The sequence below is a fragment of the Theropithecus gelada genome, chromosome 2, assembly GCF_003255815.1.
Source record: "Theropithecus gelada isolate Dixy chromosome 2, Tgel_1.0, whole genome shotgun sequence".
Lineage (NCBI taxonomy): Eukaryota > Metazoa > Chordata > Mammalia > Primates > Cercopithecidae > Theropithecus > Theropithecus gelada.
This window is the reverse complement of record NC_037669.1, coordinates 191,855,479-191,874,503: the sequence shown is the minus strand read 5'-3', so window position 1 is coordinate 191,874,503 and position 19,025 is coordinate 191,855,479. Positions and strand designations below refer to the sequence as shown.

The 19,025-nt window shown below is 44.0% G+C and overlaps 1 protein-coding gene across 3 annotated transcripts in view; it reads left to right on the top strand.

Moving 5' to 3' along the window:
• The first annotated feature begins 9,160 nt into the window (after window positions 1–9,160).
• PPP1R2 (protein phosphatase 1 regulatory inhibitor subunit 2) overlaps window positions 9,161–19,025 on the top strand; it is a 29,049-nt gene continuing 19,184 nt past the window's right edge. For all 3 annotated transcript variants that reach the window (XM_025375946.1, XM_025375945.1, XM_025375943.1), the window contains exon 1: window positions 9,161–9,611. In XM_025375946.1, coding sequence (XP_025231731.1) covers window positions 9,490–9,611 — 122 coding nt within the window. In that variant the 5' untranslated portion in view covers window positions 9,161–9,489. The remainder of the gene's footprint in view (window positions 9,612–19,025) is intronic.

Here is a 19,025-nt window from a genome sequence, read left to right as displayed (position 1 = left end):
GTTTTATACATCTCTGGACGTACAGCAAGTTGTCTGGCACAGTGAATGCTTAAGAAATATATCTTAAATGAGAAAAAAAGAAATGGACCAAAGTTCTTGATGGCATTTAGAGATCAGCAGGAGCTTTACCAGATGGCAGCCACTGGAAGGAGCCCACGGGGGATGGCATTGACATGAGCCTCAAGAAATTTTTACCCTGGGCCGTGGGTCAGGACAGAGGGAATGATGATAACCGCAGCAGCAGTCTTGGGAGTCAAGGAGAAACCTAACTCCTGCCCAGTCCTGTGCTCCATGGCACAGAACTGCTGGCCACTATTTGTGAGTTGCATAGGACAGAAAACCCAGACTTCTGTTAAGGCGAGGAGTGCAGGCAACATTCTGGGAAGGCATGTGGGGTCTCAGACCGGCTGACGTGACAGGTGGGTGTGTACCAACGCACAACAGTTGTACTCTGTGCACGGCCACTCTTTTGAGCCTCCAGAATGTTCCCCATCTTGTGACCACCCCTGGGGCTCCCCAGTGAGCCCAAAAACTAAAGCGGTAACACCTGGTAGCAGAGGCTTCTCTGAATTACATGGAGCCATGCCTGCGTGATAGCCATTTTCCTTCCTGCTTAGTTGCGGACTGCCCACACCGTTTTGGTTTTCAAATATCCTGAGTATCACCCTGCACATAAGCAGTTTGTGAGGAATGGAGGCTGGCATGCCCAGCAGGCATTCGAGGAGAAGCTACATGGGGAGGCCAGAAGATGACAGTGGTGAAAGAGGCTGCACATTCAAGGCCCCAAGGGGGACAGGGATGGGAGGCCTGGTACACAGACTGGCCTTGGGTGTGAAAGGACTTCTCCACCATGCCATTCAACTCCCTGAGAACTGGCTGGGCTCGCCTGGTTGGCTCCTAAAGCAGCTGTCCCAGGAGGACAAGGCTTGGCCTAGTCCCAGAGCTGAGCAGATTGAAAGAAGAGTTCAGTACTTGTGAGGGGAGGAAAAGACATTGTGCTTGGCTCTGCTTAGAGCTATTATAGCATTGACTTCACTGTACTTTATTTCTAATCCTTCAGGAAGCATACTGTCACATTTAATAAGCCTGCAGACTTGATTCACCAGATTTTGTTCCTGCCCACTCTGTATACATTTTCTTAATTTCTTTTTTTTCTTTCTCTTTTTTTTTTTTTGAGACCGAGTCTCACTCTATTGCCCAGGCTGGAGTGCAGTGGCGCGATCTTGGCTCACTGCAACCTCTGCTTCCCAGGTTCAAGCGATTCTCCTGCCTCAGCCTCCCAAGTAGCTGAAATTACAGGGGTGCACCACCACACCCGGCTAATTTTTGTATTTTTAGTAGAGACAGGGTTTCTCCATGTTAGCCAGGCTGGTCTCAAACTCCTGACCTCATGATCCACCCACCTTGGCCTCCCAAAGTGTTGGGATTACAGGTGTGAGCAACCACATCCGGCAATTTTCTTAATTTCTGTGTCCCTCTATGGAGGGAGAGGAAACATGAAACAAAAGCAGTTAATGCTTTGATGTGTTCTCTTTGACCCTGCAGTCTTAGTTAATTTTTTCCAACTTGGCGGCACCTAGCAAGATCAAAGTTGTGGTCAACCATAGAGCTCCACAGTCTTGCACTGCTGCCATTCCTAGCACAGAGCCAAATGGGGTCTGTGTGGACTCTGTTCTGAAATGTAGCAAACGCAATTGCCTTTGACAAGCACAGCTGAGCAGCGTATTTAAGAATGTCAGAATATTAGGGGTGGGATAGACCTTCATAAAATTAAGATAAAATTTGTGTCGACTGGGGTCCAGTCTTGGACAGGGTTGAGCTTCCAAGTAGGTAAACCATGAATGACAGGCGGTTAAAAAGTACATTCTAGTTGGTACCTACAAGGTAACAGTATAGGTGCCACCATAAAAAAAAAATGAAAATTTTAAAATCTAGAGATAAAGCTAGTTTTTACTTTGGTTTTATTTGTACTTCAGTTCTGTTCAGGATGCTGGTTAGAAAACCTCCATGTATGAGAAACAGTGAGAGGACAAACTCTTTTGTGCCGCAGAATGTTCCTGATATCAAAAAAGAGCACGAGAAGCCTTCAACATTTCCTGTTTATGTTTCACAGATCAGAGGTTCACACAGAAACCACCTGCCCACGTGGCCCCTGCTGCTGGTTTCCCAAGCCCCAGCTTTCCTCTGCAGTCCCCTCTGGCACTGCTTTCTTCTGATGAAGTCTGGTGAAGTCCTTGGGGGAGAAACCAACGGGACAGCACTTTATCCCGTGAGAGCCTTGTGGTTCCTGCTGAGGGATTCCTCCCACCTGCCTCAGCCACGGGAGAGCAAAGAGGGTCTTGAGTCCTATCTAGGGCACCACTTGATAAAAACACGTGATAACACAGGTGCACCTGATGACACAGGAAGCTATGCCTTTGTGAAAACAGCAACAGCATTCTCCTGGAGCCCAGAGCCAGAGCTGGGAGAGACACACAAAGCGAGGGGTGGACGTGTGTGCATGTGTGTGTGTTTGTGTGTGTTATGTGTGTATATGTGTATCTAATAACAAACTTTGTTTTGTTTTGTTTTGTTTGAGACAGAGTTTCACTCTTGTCACCCAGGCTGGAGTGCAAAGGCATGACCTCAGCTCGCTGCAACCTCCGCCTCCCAGGTTCAAGTGATTCTCCTGCCTCAGCTTCCCAAGTAGCTGGGATTATAGGTGCACGCCACCACGCCTGGCTAATTTTTGTGTCTTTAGTAGACACAGCGTTTCACCATGTTGGCCAGGCTGGTCTTGAACTCCTGACCTCTGGTGATCCACCTGCCTTGGCCTCCCAAAGTGCTAGGATTATAGGCATGAGCCACTGCACCTGGCCTAACAATGAAATTTTTAAAGAAAGGGTTCTGAACCTAAAATGAAAAGAGGAGGCCGGGCGTGGCGGCTCACACCTGTAATCCCAGTACTTTGGGAGTCCAAGGTGGGTGGATCACCTCAGATCAGGAGTTTGAGACCAGCCTGGCCAACATGGTGAAACTCTGTCTCTACTAAAAATACAAAAATTAGCCAGGCATGGTGGTGTGTGCCTGTAATTCCAGCTATTTGGGAGGCTGAGGCAAGAGAATCTCTTGAACCCAGAAGGCAGAGTTTGTGGTGAGTCAAGATTGCACCACTGCACTCCAGCCTAGGCAACAGAGTGAGACTCCATCTCAAAAAAAAAGAAAGAAAAGAAAAGTAAACGAAATTAAAATAAAAAGAGGAAATACAGTACCTGCTGTAGTTTACTTATGCAATAAACTAAGCAAGAGACAACACCTAGGAAAGGGCCTGGCACGTAACAGACCTCAATGAAGATTTCTGACTGGTAACAGGACAACTCCCTCTTTTTAATGCATTCTCTACCGACTCAGCAGTCTTTCTTATTTCTATTATTTCCTTGCTAGCATTATAGCTGCTAATGCCTTCCTTAGCCATGCAGAACAAGATATGTAGTCAGATTGCTTTCCAAGAAATTGATGTTGTTATGGGCACCATTACTGGGGAGGTCGAATTTAGGAACAGTTAACTCATTTATTCCCTTATTCAACTGTGAAAGGAAAATAAATCTTGAGACCCTAAACTCACTAAGCCAAAGGGGAAAAATCCAGCTGGGAACTGGGTCTTGCAAACCTGTCTCCCATTGTGTTCTAAATAGATAGCTAGCTACCAGATAAAAAAGCTATAGACCTCTCTCACAATTTGCCCATAGGGAAATTCCTTGTGGGCTCCCAGATCTTTACTCTAAAACAATTCTGTTGAATCTCACCCTGGCAATGTACATTGATAACTTATCTTTGCAGGTATGGGGCAAAGGACAGAACTCACATCCGTCTGCTTACCTGAGACAAAGGCGTACGTGTTTGCTTCCTCTGCCCTATGTTTACGTTACGTAAAAAATGCAGATTCCTCGAATGTGTAAGTGACTGTACCTCTACCACCCTCTCACATGTAAATGGCTGATCAAAGACAAAAGAATGCAATGGCTTCCCTCTTATCCACCCTTTATTTACCCTTTGTAAAAAAAACTTTCTTTCTCTTTCTACAATATTCATTCTTTTCCCTTTAAATATTGAGGTCCCCAGACCCTCTGGAAAAAGCATGGGCCACAGTTTTTCCTGTGGATCGGTGTTCTTTCCTGAGCACTTCCTTAACCTTGGCAAATAAACCCAAATGATCGAGACTCGCCTTGGTCACTTTCTTTGATTTACATAACCAACTCGTATCAAGGGCCTCTTATGGGAGACACTGTATTCATTCAGTCATGCTGTCGGGAGAGAAAGAGGAGGAAGACATGCACCTGCTCCCAAAGAGGCCACAGCGGAGGGATGGACCCTTAGATAATGGTGATACAATGAGAAGAATGCAAACAGTTCCTCAGCATCTCGGTGAAGGTGAAGACTAACTGCCTGCATGGAGGCAGAGAAGGAGGTAACCTTTGAACTGGGGTAATTTAAGAGCAAGAATAGGGGATGGCATTTCACACAAATTAGTAAAGGCATGAAAAAGGGACAGAATATGACACCTTGAGAATGGCAGTGCGACTGGTGTGAAGAACATAGAGGAAAGCAAGTGGATGTAAAAAGTAAAGGAGACTAGAAAAACAGATAGGGCTGGATTGTGAAGGCCCAAAGGATTTGGACTTTATCCTAGGCAATGAGCAACCATTGCAGACTGAGTTCCCTGAGCAGAAAAAAAAAAAAGAAGGGCAAGTTCTTTTTTTTTTTTTTTAAAGACGGAGTCTCCCTCTGTCCCCAGGCTGGAGTGCAGTGGCGTGATCTCGGCTCACTGCAACCTCCGCCTCCCGGGTTCAAGTGATTCTCCTGCCTCAGCCTCCCAAGTAGCTGGGACTACAGACATGGGCCACTATGCCCAGCTAATTTTTGTGTTTTTAGTAGAGATGGGGTTTCACCATGTTGGCCAGGATGGTCTCAATCTCTTGACCTCACGATCCACCTACTTCGGCCTCCCAAAGTGCTAGGATTACAGGTGGGAGCCACAGCGCCCAGGCAAGGAGGGCAAGTTCTAATTGTTTGCCCAAGCCTAATACTGTGTGTGGCAAAGTGGAATTGAATTTATAAACTAAGGATCATTGCATAGCTCAATTTAAAAAAAAAAAAATATGAGAGCAGTATGAAGATGAATGGACAGTGAAGAAAGTGGAGGTCCTCAGACAAATCTGGAGACAACAGTTAAATAAAATAATAACACATTTGAGAAATTTCAAATGAGGATGAGTGCTAACGAGCATAAATACAATATTAAAGTAAAAAAGTCTTCCAATGGTGACTTTTAACTATGTAGGCTTCAAAATATATTTAGGGTTTTCCATGAAGCGTTTATACCAATATCACATATGTTCTGAATCAAACCCTATACTCTTTATCCCATTATGAGTTCATAGAATAACAAAATGCAAGAGAACTTGGCAAAACTGACACAATGAAATTACAATACATGACACTGCTCCCTTACTTCTTGCAATAATTTATAAACCAAACCAGTTAACACAGAAAATTTACAGTCACAAAAGACTAATTTCTGGCAGGCACAAGGTAAATTCATAGCTTAGCCAAAAACTAACTCATATTTCCTACTCACCATTCCAAGGTTTGTCACACTGCATGTCCTGCCTTCTTCTTTTGTTTTTGCCTCATAGGTTCTGAAAGAAGTATTTGCCTAGTCTCTGAATTTAATCAGTTTTTGAAAGGATCAGGAAACATCCAGGGACTAATGAAATCTTTGTGTACCCTAGGGAGGCCTATGCTCTGTGAGTCTTCTCAGAGAAGTATTTTGGCCACTTGGTAAGGTTAAGGAATCCTTTCAGTAGATGTCTTTGAAGAGAAGAGAAACAGTGGAACATTCCATGGTTGCAAATCAAAGCCTTTTTTTTTTTTTAAGCAGAAAATGATTAATCTTTGTCCTTGGCTTTTTCTCTCTTGATACTTTCTGTATTTTGTTTAAATGATCTTGCCCCTGCTACCATGAATTTCTACGACGTATTTAATACTACAAAATCTGTGATCTTCTCTTTCCGGGGAGGGATTACGTGAAAAGGAAAAGAACAATGTGCTATTCTTGGCAGGAAAAGAGTTGCTGCTGACTCGGTGGTCTTGAAGTCACAACTTTTGGGAATTTTTCCAGACGTTAGGTGGGGGGGCACTACCCACTTCTCTACTCTGTGGAACTAGCTGATGACTCGGGCAGGCTGGGCGAGCTAACCATGGAAGCCATTGTTGCTTTGGAATTCTGTCCTTGGTGGGAAACCCAATGGTGTTGTCCACAGTCGTCTGTTCCATTGAATGGAGAGCCAAATGACTCAGCCACATGATGGGGTACAATAAAAGTGTCCCCTCTCCTCCTCCAAATATCTTGTGTTGGGTCAGGCAACCATGATGATGAAGTCTTCAAAAAGAGAGCAGAGATAAATGCCAGATTATCCTTAAATCATGTATATCTCTTTAAATATATTATTTGCCTTGAGCTCAATAGCTACTTCCAGAAACTGAAACCAGAATGAAAGATTCCATCTACAATTCACCTCTTGGCAGCCAAACCCTCAACACACAGGAAATGTAACACCAATAAAGCTAAATTCAGTGCTTGGGCCGTTTGGTCCAGATAACTTCCTACAGGAGCAAATCTCAGCAGAGGCAGAGGCACAGAAGGAGAGCTCTGTTTAGAAGCATTTGAAAATCTTATTTGGGCCACACTGAGGAATAAAGTGGTTCGACTATTCTGAAACATAAGGAAAAGCAGGCCAGGCGCAGTGGCTCACCCCTGCAATCCCAGCACTCTGGGAGGCTGAGGTGGGCAGATCACCTGAGGTCAGAAGTTCGAGACCAGCCTGGCCAACACGGTGAAACCCCATCTCTACTAAAAATACAAAAATTAGCTGGGTGTGGTGGCGGGTACCTGTAATCTCAGCTACTCGGGAGGCTGAGGCAGGAGAATCACTTGAACCCGGGAGGCAGAGATTGCAGTGAGTGGAGATTGTGCCATTACACTCCAGCCTGAATGACACAGCAAGACTTTGTCTCAAAAAAAAAACCAAAAATCAAAAAGCAGTACTGGCCCTTACAATTTTACAAACTTTTTTTTTTTAAGGGCTACCAAAGTCATCATCTGCTTTCATTTGTTGTGGGTTTGGGAGTGGAAGAACCAGTACAAGAGATAAAAGTTTAACTCTTGATGAGGGAAATGCGTTTCCAAGGTTCTTCAGAGAACTCTTCATCACCTCCTGTTCCAATGTTTGTTTATTAACTGTAATAAAACACTTTATGCCATACGATCATAGTTCCTTTCATTAGAGGGCCTGAAAGCAAGCTGTTGCTTAATTAAGGGCCCAGTCACAGTTGAGTTCAGGGATGCTGAGTTCAGGGATGCTGAACTCAGTGACGCTTCCCAGGCCAAGCAGGAACAAAGCAGATCTGCCCAGTAATTTAGAACATACAGGGAAGTTTGTGTATGCCCCGGAAAACAGGATTGCCATCACTGACCTAGGCGCCTGCTGACAGGGCAGGAGACGCAACACAGGTGTTGAACACAGGTGGAAAGAACTCAGGAAAGGAAGGGAGGTGGCCATCCTGCTTCCCCTGGCTGAGAACTCTCTCTCTGCTCCATGGGCTGGACAGGGCTGTCAGGGCATAGTGTTAGATTCACTGAGCAGTCCTGGCCTGGGAGGGAGAGACGGCACCAGTGGATATTTGACTGGGAACAAAGGTGGGGCCAGTGCCAAGAGTGACTGTGCAGGCCCCTGGCTGAGGCAAATCCCTGGGGAACCCTGTTTCCCTTCTTCCCTTCCAGCTCACTTCCCCTCCATTATCTCCATCCACATCCATTCCCATACTGAGGCCCTGTTCTGTGCCAGGAATTCGCTAGGGGCTAGGGGCCAGACAATAAAAACAATCAGAACCCTACAGTCATCCCTGAGGGGCAGAGTCCTAAGGACACAGAACAGGGTCGTCCTCAAAAGGCACAGAGCCTGTGTGAAAGAAGATGAGACTGTGGTCCAGAGATGAGCCATGGGAGTGAGACTGCTGCTATAGGGGTTAGATGGGGGAAAACGCTTCCTCTCACCCCCCACAGCAGTGGACAGACATTACTGAGAGCCAGGTGTCAGCTCAATCTAAGAACTCCCTGACTCAGAGCTGTCCAAAGATAAAATGAGTTGCACAGGGGTGTGGCGAGCTTCTAGCCCCTGGGGTTGTTGGAGAAAGAGGCTGAAGAGCCACCTCATGGGCCTGCTTGACAAGGTCCCTTCCAGGCCCTGTGGTCTGTGAATCCGCAGGGGCTGGTCCACCGGAGTGGCCAGTTCTGGGTGGCTCAGTCTGCTGTGCTCTAACCTGTGGTGAGAATGATAAAAAGGCCTGGTCAAGAAAGAGCCATGGAAAAGAGCCTGGTGAGGAGCCAGCTGCGAACTGGAGTTGGGGAGGGTGGTGGTGGGGTACAGGGGCCATAACAAGTACCACACACGGGGTGGCTTTAAGCGATGGAAACGGGCTCTCCGCTCTGCAGGCTTGAAGTCCACATCGACCTGCGGCAGAGCTGGTTCCCTCTGTGGGGGGAACCTGTCGCGGCCTCTGCGGGCCCAGGGGGTCCTTGGCTGGGAGACGTGTCGCTGCCGCCCTCCCGCCTCCTGCGCTCTCTGCCTGGACGGCTTGTGCGACGGCGGGATTCGCTGCCCGTCCGTCCGTCGGCTTCTCCAACGGAAAAAGGAGGTGAGGCGATTCCAACGCAGACACTCTATGACTTCATAATAGGCCTCGAAGGACCACTCCAGTGTTGGCAGTGCATGCTTTTATCACCGGCACTTCGGCTTTTTACACCGGCGAAACGGAAAGAGGAGATGTCCCTTTTCTTCAAGTCAGCTAACCTCTCTGCGGAGTGACGTCACCGAGTCTCAGGCTGCTGATCCGAAAAATAAAAATAACACTACGGCCTCCCAAGGTGGTGGGACGAGGCTGCTCGAGAAACGCGCGGGTCGGGGCAGCAGCGGGCCCGGGCGCTCTCCCGCGGGCTCTCGGAAACAGCTCCCGCCTCACAGCGCCGCGCGGGGGCGGGCGAGGAGCGCGGGCGGGACGGAGGGGGCGGGGCGAGGAGGTCGGCTCTGTTCTCGCCCCGCCCCCTCCCCGCCCCCTCCCTAGATATCGCGAGAGGGCTGGCCCGCTTGGCTTCGGCGTCGGCGTCGCGCCCGCGCTGGAGCTCTAGGCCGGCGTCTCTCCGCGAGCGGCGGGTCAAGTGCTGGCGGCTAAGGGAGCGCGAGGAGCCGCCACCCGTTCGGCGTTGGCTCTGGCGTCGGGGTCGTTGTGTCGTGACAACCGCTCCGGTAGCCGTTTCCGAGGCAGCAGGTGCGGCCGCTTTAGCCCTGAGCGGGCTCCGCGGCTGCCTGCGAGTCTCTGCTGTGCCGACCCTTCTCTTCGCGGACCCCACGCCAAGCAGCGACCCTGAGCCGACAGCCGGAGCGCCCGGCAATGGCGGCCTCGACGGCCTCGCACCGGCCCATCAAGGGGATCCTGAAGAACAAGACCTCTACGACTTCCTCTATGGTGCCGTCGGCCGAACAGCCCCGCGGGAGTGTCGACGAGGAGCTGAGGTGAGAGCTGGGAGGGACGGCCGGGGAGCCCCTCCTTCCCGCCGGGCCCGTTACCCACCAGACCCCAGGCACGGGCGGGCGGCGTGGATGCGGCTCGGGTGCCGCTCGGGTCTGTCCTGCCCGGCTAGCCGCGGTTGGGAGCGATCTTTAAGAAGGCTGGGCGATGACGTTTATCGTGTTTCCTTTTTTTTTTTTTTTTTTTTTAGCATATGTGCATATATATAATTTTTTAAACAGATATCATCTTTGAACTTCTGTAATCGGGAACATCAAAGAATGAAATTGAAGCTTCAGATCTTCGACTGTTAAGCTTTGACTATTTCTTAACCTCATCTCTGAGGTATCTAAAATTCTTCGAGAATTACAATGTATTTTCTTTTCTTGGGAACCCTTGAAGATCTAGTCTCAAGCTAATAAAAGAGACCATTTCTCCCATTAGCATCGTGCCACACTGTATTTCTGCATCTGCAACCAGAGTTTTGGGTTCTTTCTGATTTTTGTTCCTGTTCAGAAATAGATCTAGGCTCAAAACAGTTCAAAGAGGAGCAACTTGAAATGACCCAGTGATATTTTAGTTGCTCTTGCATACGCTAAAGATACACATGTAAAAAGTTGTGGACCTGAGCGTTGTATGTAATAATTATAGTAATATAATTGGAAACCACCCGAAGTCCATTAGTAAGAACTATTAGTAAGAACTGGTGAAATATTAATTACGGTACGTTTGTATAATGGAACAATATACCAGCCTTTAAAAAAAAAAAGAGGCGTTGATGCATAGAGAAAATGTTGCAGTACAGTATCTGTAGTGGGTTAGAAGTGCAAGGGGGCTTGGGCGTTGCAAGATACTAAAAATATAAGGACTCTACTTTGTGAAAATAAGGCTTAAGAAAAGTTACCATTGAAATTGGTAGTCTTGAAGCTAAAATGAGGATGTTTGTGAAATCTCAGAATATAGGAACCTAGGGCATTCCTGTATAAAGGATCTTATTTAGGACCATAAAAGGAAGTACTGTTTGGTGGTGGTAAATTTTAGGGATTTGTGTTACCTTGAAGAAAATATTGAGTAGGCTCACAAGTTAGAATCGTGGCCTTTTAGGGCTGGAAAGGACCTTAGTTTTGTCTAGCAACTCCCACGCTCATGGATGCTTGAATGTTAACATTCTCGCACAGTTTTCCAACCTCTATTTGAGCTAAGCCACGTTAAATGGAGTGCTGGGGGAGTGTGATGGATAGGTCATGGAATTAAGAAGACAAAATTTCACCAGAACATAACTGAAGCAGGAGGACCAAGTTAGTTAAAAGATAAATAACGGCAGGGCGTGGTGGCCACGCCTGTAATCTCAGCACTTGGAGAGGCCAAGGTGGGAGGATTGCTTGATCCCAGGAGTTTGAGACCAGCCTGGGCAACATAGTGAGACCTCATCTCTTAAAAAAAAAAAAAAAAAGAATAAAAGAAAAGAAAACGAATTAAAAGATAAGTAACATGACTACAGAAGGCTCAAATGTAGCTTCAGGGTGTTCAGCAGCAGCAATGTGGTCCTCACTGGCATTTACGTTATTTAGCTATTCTCCAGTGTGAGCTTCTTTTGGTCCATTTACCAAGTGACTTATTCTTTATCTCTGCTTCTTTAGTTTCTGTTTATTCTCAACTTGGATCTACTGTAATTTCCCATGGTCCCAATCTATGGATTGACCCCTCTCTTTCTGTAATTGGTTGGAATTGACATTCAGGTCTTTCTGCTTCAAAAGCCACTATACTAAACTGACTCAACTACATAGGGCTAGCTGCCTCTTCTGTAGTATCTGTGGCAGGGTAGATTCACTTAAAAGGGACTGACTTGTCTAGTTAGAGTTACATTCCTGTCTTTAAAGAGAACTATCAAACCCTAATTCATTGAAGTTCATGATGTTTGGTTCCAAGTGGTAAAAAGGATGGGTTTTTTAATGGTCATTGTTACGTGACTGTAAAGCAAATCAACTAATTCTACTAGTAATACAATATTGTTTTAGTCTGTTTTCTGTTGGTCATAACAGAATGCCTGAAATGATAATTTATAAGAAACTAAATTTATTTCTTATAGTTCTGGAGGCTTGGAAGTCCAAGGTCAAAAGGGTGCATCTGCTGAGAGCCTTTTTGCTGGTGGGGACTCTGTAGAGTTCCAAGGTGGTGCAGGGCATCACATGGCAAGGGGGCTGAGCATACCAGCTGTGGTCTCTCTTCTCTTATAAAGCCACCAGAGCCACTCACTTGATAATCCATTAATCCATGAATAGATTAATCCATTCATCAGAGCAGAGCCCTCAGGACCCAGTCACCTTTTAAAAGCTGCACCTCGCAACACTGCTACATTGGAGATCAAGTTTCAGCATGAGTTTCAGAGAGGACAAACGTTCAAACCATACCAAATATACATTATTATTTAGGTCACAACTCATGCAAACAGTATCATTAACTTTATGAGATCCTCTTTGAACAGAAACAATGAAAGTATACAGTTGGCCACCTCCACCAATTCAGCCAACACCAGATAGCCCTTTACACTTGGGAGCCATTTTACACACCAAATTCACCAACAAAAATGCAAGAAAGTTAGCACTAAATAGCCCACGAAAAGGACACTTGTTTACAGCACAAGAGCCGAAACAAGAAAGCAGAGCATCGCCTTGTTTGACCCCATCTGGGAAGATGCCGCCTCAGCTGTGAACATGTGCACTGGGCAACTCAAAATTTGCTCTGCTGTGTGGCAGTCTGTGAGCAACTGCTAAATGGACCTCAAGTGCTGGTTTTGGGATTACAGATTTTAGCAAGTAAACTTGCAAAGAAAGAATCAGAGAATAATGAGAATGAATCCTACCTTTTATCGGTGTCTTTGTTGTGTAAAATGTGATGATAGTTTGACTCTACCCATCCCCCAGTGTGAGAGGATGTTATTTTACCTAAATATTGCCAAGCAATTTTAAAAAATAAAATTCAAACATACTTCAGATATATGTTTATAATTCATATATGTTTATACTACTATCATTAGATAAGGCTCAAAACTCAGTGTACACTTAAAGTGAGGTTTATATAAAGCCATATTCAAATAGTCTTAGCATTTCTATTTTTTTATCCAGTTGTCAGGACCGATCAAACCATCGAGCGGGGCGGTTGTTTTTTTAGATGACTGAGTGCTGTTATTTTCTTATTGTTGATACTTTGCATTAGTGCTTATGTCTTTGTTTGTTTGTTTTTGCGAGAAGAGCTCACTCTGCCACCCATTCTGGAGTGCAGTGGCACGATCATAGCTCACTGCAGCCTCCACCTCCTGGGCTCAAATGATTGTCCCACCTCAGCCCACCACACCCAGCTAATTTTTGTATTTTTTGTAGAGATAAGTTTTACTATATTGCTCAGGCTGGTCTCAAACTCCTGGGCTCAAGCGATCTGCCTGCCTCCCAGAGTACTGGGATTACAGGTGAGAGCCACCATGCCCCACTAGTACTTAGGTCTTTAATGAGTGGTTTCTACAGGTACCATTTGTCAGATACCAAGTTTTGAAGGTTAAATTAAAACTGGATAGAATCCATAAATCCACATAAGTATAGATAAATCTCAGTACATTGCAGCACAACATTCAGCTAGTTTAAACACCACTGTCATCTTCTATGATTGTGGAATTCCCATTCTTTCAGGATACCTTGAATATAGGGCACAACGTATGAAGGTCTAATTTAGCAGGCCTAGTGAGTACATATGTGTATCTTACTGAAAACAAGACACTGGATTCTAAGATGTACCATCAAGAAAGAAAAAATACTGCCAATTATGATTATAAGATGCCATCCTTTTAAGACATATTCTTTTTCAGAGATATGAAAATGTAAAAAATGTGTTTTGGGAATTATTGAAAATATGACAGTAAATATTGCTAAAGCCTATCACTTGAGAAGGATTATGGTTTAGTGGTTAATCTGGTGCCAGATTGCCTGGGTTTGGATCTTGTCTGCTGCTTATTTGCAAACTTTATTAGTTGTGATTTTCAGTGAATTATTCATTTTATCTGTGCCTTAGTTTAAATAGTAAATGAATTAATAAATGTAAAGTGTTTAACCCAGTGCCTTACCCTCAAGTGTTAGTCTTATTGTGATAGAAATAAATATAGAAATTCATTTTTTCCACATCTCAGTGGGTTTTTTACACAGTCTGCTTTGGCGTTTACTATTCTGTTCAATTCAAATTCTATAGTAGTCTTAGATAATGCAGGCAAATTCTGCTTGAAAAAATATGCCTTATTTAATTTCCTTTGATATAATTTAAGAAATAAACACGCTTCAACTTTGTCGTTTTCTGCCTATAAAGGGATGTGGAATATTACAGTCAAAGGTTTACTGAGTAAAATAAAAAGTTTGTTTTCTAGAAGTTTCTTTTTGCTTACTTGTAATTGCTTTTATTGTTAAGTCTTACTTTAATTGTTCAGTAATGATACCAGGCTTTGAAGTCTTATATTGTTATATTGTGTCAATCTATATAAGTGGAGTCTTCATTTAAAGAAAGAACCAGTTCTTGAAATATGCAATTAAAGTTAAAACACCTTGAAGCAAAATCTTGCTTCCCATTCCAGACACAGTCACAACTATCAAATGAGCAAGTCACAAGCAACAAGAAGTTCCAGTAGGTCTTTGAGGTGGCACCATATGAGCTAACAAAGTAAAAGTGAGAAGCGGTGACTTCTTCAGTACCAGATTTAGGCTGTAGGAAAACCAGTCATCCAAGAGGGAGGGGGAAAACTGAAACCAGCAGGTGCTTTCACCAGCATGGCAGATCTGCCATGGAAATGGTGGTGCCCCTATTTTTGTCTGCAGGGATACTGACCCCAGAGGAGGTCATACAGTTCGTGATGATACTGGAATTAAGCTCAGGCTCACTCCTTGGGTTTTGTTATTCCACAACTAATGTTAATTCTACCATCACTTTAGAGACGCTGACTTTCATATCCAGTGTCCTCTGCTGACAGTTTCTTCTACTTCACTAACTTTCTAAGATTTCCTAGCATTTTTGGAGTCTGTTTTGTAATACCCTTATTTAAATGCTTATTTTTGCAAGATATTGTTGTCTTTTTTTGGATCTGAATAATTGTACTAATTTCTTTTTCTCTTAGTGTTCTGTTGGGAAAACAAGTTGAGTGAGGCTTTGAATATTTAGAACTTAAAATTTCATTTACAGTAGAAAGTAAACTAAGTGGCAAACAGACTGGGAAAAAGTTACATAAAATGTGGTTTATATAAATCTAAAGAGCTCAAATTTATGGGGAGATTTCTAATAGGCAAAGGATGTAAACATAATTCACATGAGGAAAGTAAAATAATATTAGTCAAAGAAACACAACAGTTTTTAAATACTATTTTATACCTGCTGAAATGGGCACACGCACACACACAATACCTAATCCTAGCAATGGTTTGGTAATTTACCGGGGACATTACAGTCCTCTTTTTTTAAAAAAATAACTATATGGCAACATGGAGTGAACTATAAAGTTCTTAATAAACTTTAATTCAGGCTCTTACACTAGCACATTTTCTTTAAAACGTTATTGAATAGCATATGTACAAATATGTTCATGTCTGCCTTATTTTAAGTAGGAAAACTTATTTATCAATCTAAAAAATAGTCATTAAAAAGGTAAAAAGAAAACACACAACTTATACTACATATACTTACAACTTATATATCAGCATATGTATTTTACATATACTGTATGTACTTTTTATATGTATAGTTATATATATTTTTATATGTTTTGATAGCTTATACATATTTATATGTATTATACAAAGGAAAGAATATGCAGAAATCAAAATTATGAATGACAGGATGCTGGGATTGTGATTGTTAAATTTTATTTTTAATTTCAAGAAAACATAATTTCTGCTTGTGTTCTGTAGTTCTTTTTCTATCATTATCTTGTAAAAAATACTTACAGGGTGTGGACTTCTTTCTTTCCCAGTAGAGATACTTTTGAAACTCCAAAGGTCTTTCCTCATTCTTTTTTTATCCTAAGCAACGATGATCAGTTGTCTTGGTTTTTTGTTTGTTTGTTTGTTTGTTTGTTTGTTTTTTGAGACGGAGTCTCGCTCTGTCGCCCAGGCTGGGGTGCAGTGGCCGGATCTCAGCTCACTGCAAGCTCTGCCTCCCGGGTTCCCACCATTCTCCTGCCTCAGCCTCCCGAGTAGCTGGGACTACAGGCGCCCGCCACCTCGCCCGGCTAGTTTTTTGTAATTTTTAGTAGATACAGGGTTTCACCATGTTAGCCAGGATGGTCTCGATCTCCTGACCTCGTGATCCGCCCGTCTCGGCCTCCCAAAGTGCTGGGATTACAGGCTTGAGCCACCGCGCCCGGCCGTTTGTTTGTTTTTGAGACGCAGTTTCGCTCTTGTCGCCCAGGCTGGAGCACAATGGTGCAATCTCAGCTCACTGCAACCTCTGCCTCCTGGGTGCAAGCGATTCTCCAGCCTCAGCCTCCTGAGTAACTGGGATTACAGGCGTGTGCCACCAAGCATGGCTAACTTTTGTATTTTAGTAGAGACAGGGCTTCATCATGTTGGCCAGGCTGGTGTTGAACTCCTGACTTCAGGTGATCTGCCCACCTCCTAAATTGTCATTTTTAATTCAATATTGTTAACATCATTTAGGGAATAACTTGTTTTACTTTGAGATTAGGAGGCACCCCAAAACATTAATATGTGTTTATTTTAAAAATATTTTATTATAGTGTAATACACATACAGAAAAGTGTATTAAGAATAAATTTAAAGTGTCAGAAATTGTTACGAAAGCACACACTGACTGGGTGCAGTGTCTCACACCTATAATCCCAGCCCTTTTTTTTTTTTTTTTTTTTTTTTTTTTTTGAGACAGGGTCTCCCTATGTTGCCCAAGTTGATCTCAAACTCCTGGGCTCAAGTGATCCTCCCACCTTGGCCTCCCAAAATGTTGGGATTTATAGGCATGAGTCACTATGCCCAGCCCCCCAGAAGTTAACTACTAGTAGCCTCCTGTTGACTGAAAGCCTTACAGATAACATAAACAGTTGATTAACTCCATGTTTTGTATGTTACATGTATTTGTTACTGCATTCTTATAATACAGTGAGCTAGAGAGAAGAAAATGTTAAAATCGTAAGGAAAATACATTGACTGTTCATTAAGTGAAGTGGATCTTCATGAAGATCTTTATCCTGGTATCTTTCACATTGAGTAGGCTGAGAAGGAGGGGTTGGTCTTACTGTCTCGGGTGGTAGAGGAGATAGAAGGAGAGGCGGGCACACTTGGTGTAATTTTACGAAAATACATCATAATTTATGCCTAACTTTTGTGCTTTTTCATTTCTCTTAAGATGCTTCTATGTGGTACTAATAATCTTCCTTCTACTGTTTAGTTTCAGCGTCCATATCATAAAAGGTTCCATGTTGTAAAATAAGTCAGGCAATCTGAAATAGAACTTTTTGTCAGATTGTCTAATGTCAATTTGTTTCCTGGCTTTGCTTCTTCCACATATTCTTCCTCTGGCACTGATTCAGAAGCAGTCATCTCTATCAAGTCATCTTCTGTTAATTCCTCTGGTATCAAGTCATCTTCTGTTAATTCCTCTGATGTGATGTCTGTTAGCTCTTGAATTTCAATATCCATATCTTGAAACCCTTCACCCCCACCAAATAATCCACAATCTCATTATTTCCTTGATTGACACTGTCATAAATCCTGCGAAGTCATGCCTAACATCTGGATACAGTTTTCTCCAGCAGGAATTCATTGTTTCAGACTTGACAGCTTTCTTAGCTTTTTCTATAACAACAATGGCATAGGCAGTGGTGAAACCCTTCCAGACTTTCATGATGTTCTCCATAGAGCAGGGTTCCCCAAACCCCAGGCCACGTGGCAGGTGCCTGAGCTCCGCCTCCAGTCAGATCAGTGGTGGCATTAGATTCTCACAGAAGTGCGAACTCTATTGTGAACTCTGCATGTGAGGGATCTAGGTTGCCCACTCCTGATGAGAATCTAATGCCTGATGATCTGAGGTGGACCAGTTTCATCTGGAAACCTTCCCCCTCGACCCCACACTGTGCAAAAGTTGTCTTCCACAAAACCAATCCCTGGTGCCAAAAAGGCTGGGGACCACTGCATAGAGCACCATGTGTCCTGAATCTTAAAGGTCCTCTGTGACTCCCGATCTGGAAGTTAAATTGGAGGTGTTGTGTTTGAGGACAAATAAACCACCTTGACACCTCCATAGGGTTGAACTCATAGGGTTCATAGGTGGCTAGAGAGAGACATTGTCCAGAATCAAAACAACTTTAAAAGGTACTTTACTGCCAGGCACATGGCTTGCGCCTATGGCCCTAGCTGCTCAGGTGGCTGACATAGTCGGATCACTGAACCCCAGGAGTTCGAGGCTGCGGTGAGCTATGATTGTGCCACTGCACTCCAGCCTGGGCGATAGAGCAATACCCTGTCTCGCCTTTTTTTTTTTTTTTTTTTAAAGCAGTTCTGTATTGGCAAGGTACTTCCTTACGGAACATTGATGGAACCAAGAGGGTTCTCATTGTCTAGACCTTGTACAACCACAAGACTGGTAGCTGGTGTTTATCTTTTCCCTTCAAGGCTCCAGGGTTTGCAGCTTTATAGTTAAGGACAGTCCTGATCATAAACCCTACTGCATTTGCATAAGACAGTAGAGTTAACCTGTCTCTTCCTGCCTTAAATCCTGATGCATTCTTCTCTTTCTTACAAATAAATGTCCGTTTTGGCATTTTTTTTCCAGAATAGGGCACTTTTATTCTCATTAAAAACCTGTACAGGCAGATCAGATATCCTTTCTCCTTAATAATTTTTTCTTTTTCTGGACAGTCTCACTTTGCCACCGAGGCTGGATCACAGTGGCTCAATCGCAGATGGCTCACTGTAGCCTTGACCTCCTGGGCTCAGGTGATCCTCCCACTTTAGGCCACCCCCAAGTAGCTGGGACTGCCGGTGTGTGTGCGCCACCATGCCTGACTAATTTTAAACATTTTTTGTAGAGATAGTGTCTCACTATGGTTGCCCAGGCTGTTCTCAAACTCCTGGGCTCAAGAGATCCTCCTTCCTCAGCCTCCCAAACTGGGATTACAGGCGTGAGCCATTGCACCTGGCCCTTTCTCATTAATGATTTTCTTAATGGCCTCTGGGAACTCGTCTGTAGCCTGTTGGTTGGCAGAAGCTGCTTCTCTGTTATCTTGTCATTTTAAAGCCAAACTGTTTCTAAAATTATCAAACCATCGTTTGCTTGCATTAAATTCTCCAACTTTAGATCCTTCACCTTCTTTTTGCTTTAAGTTATTGTATAGTGACATCATTTTTTCTCAAATCATTTTAGAGTCTATAGTCTTGTAG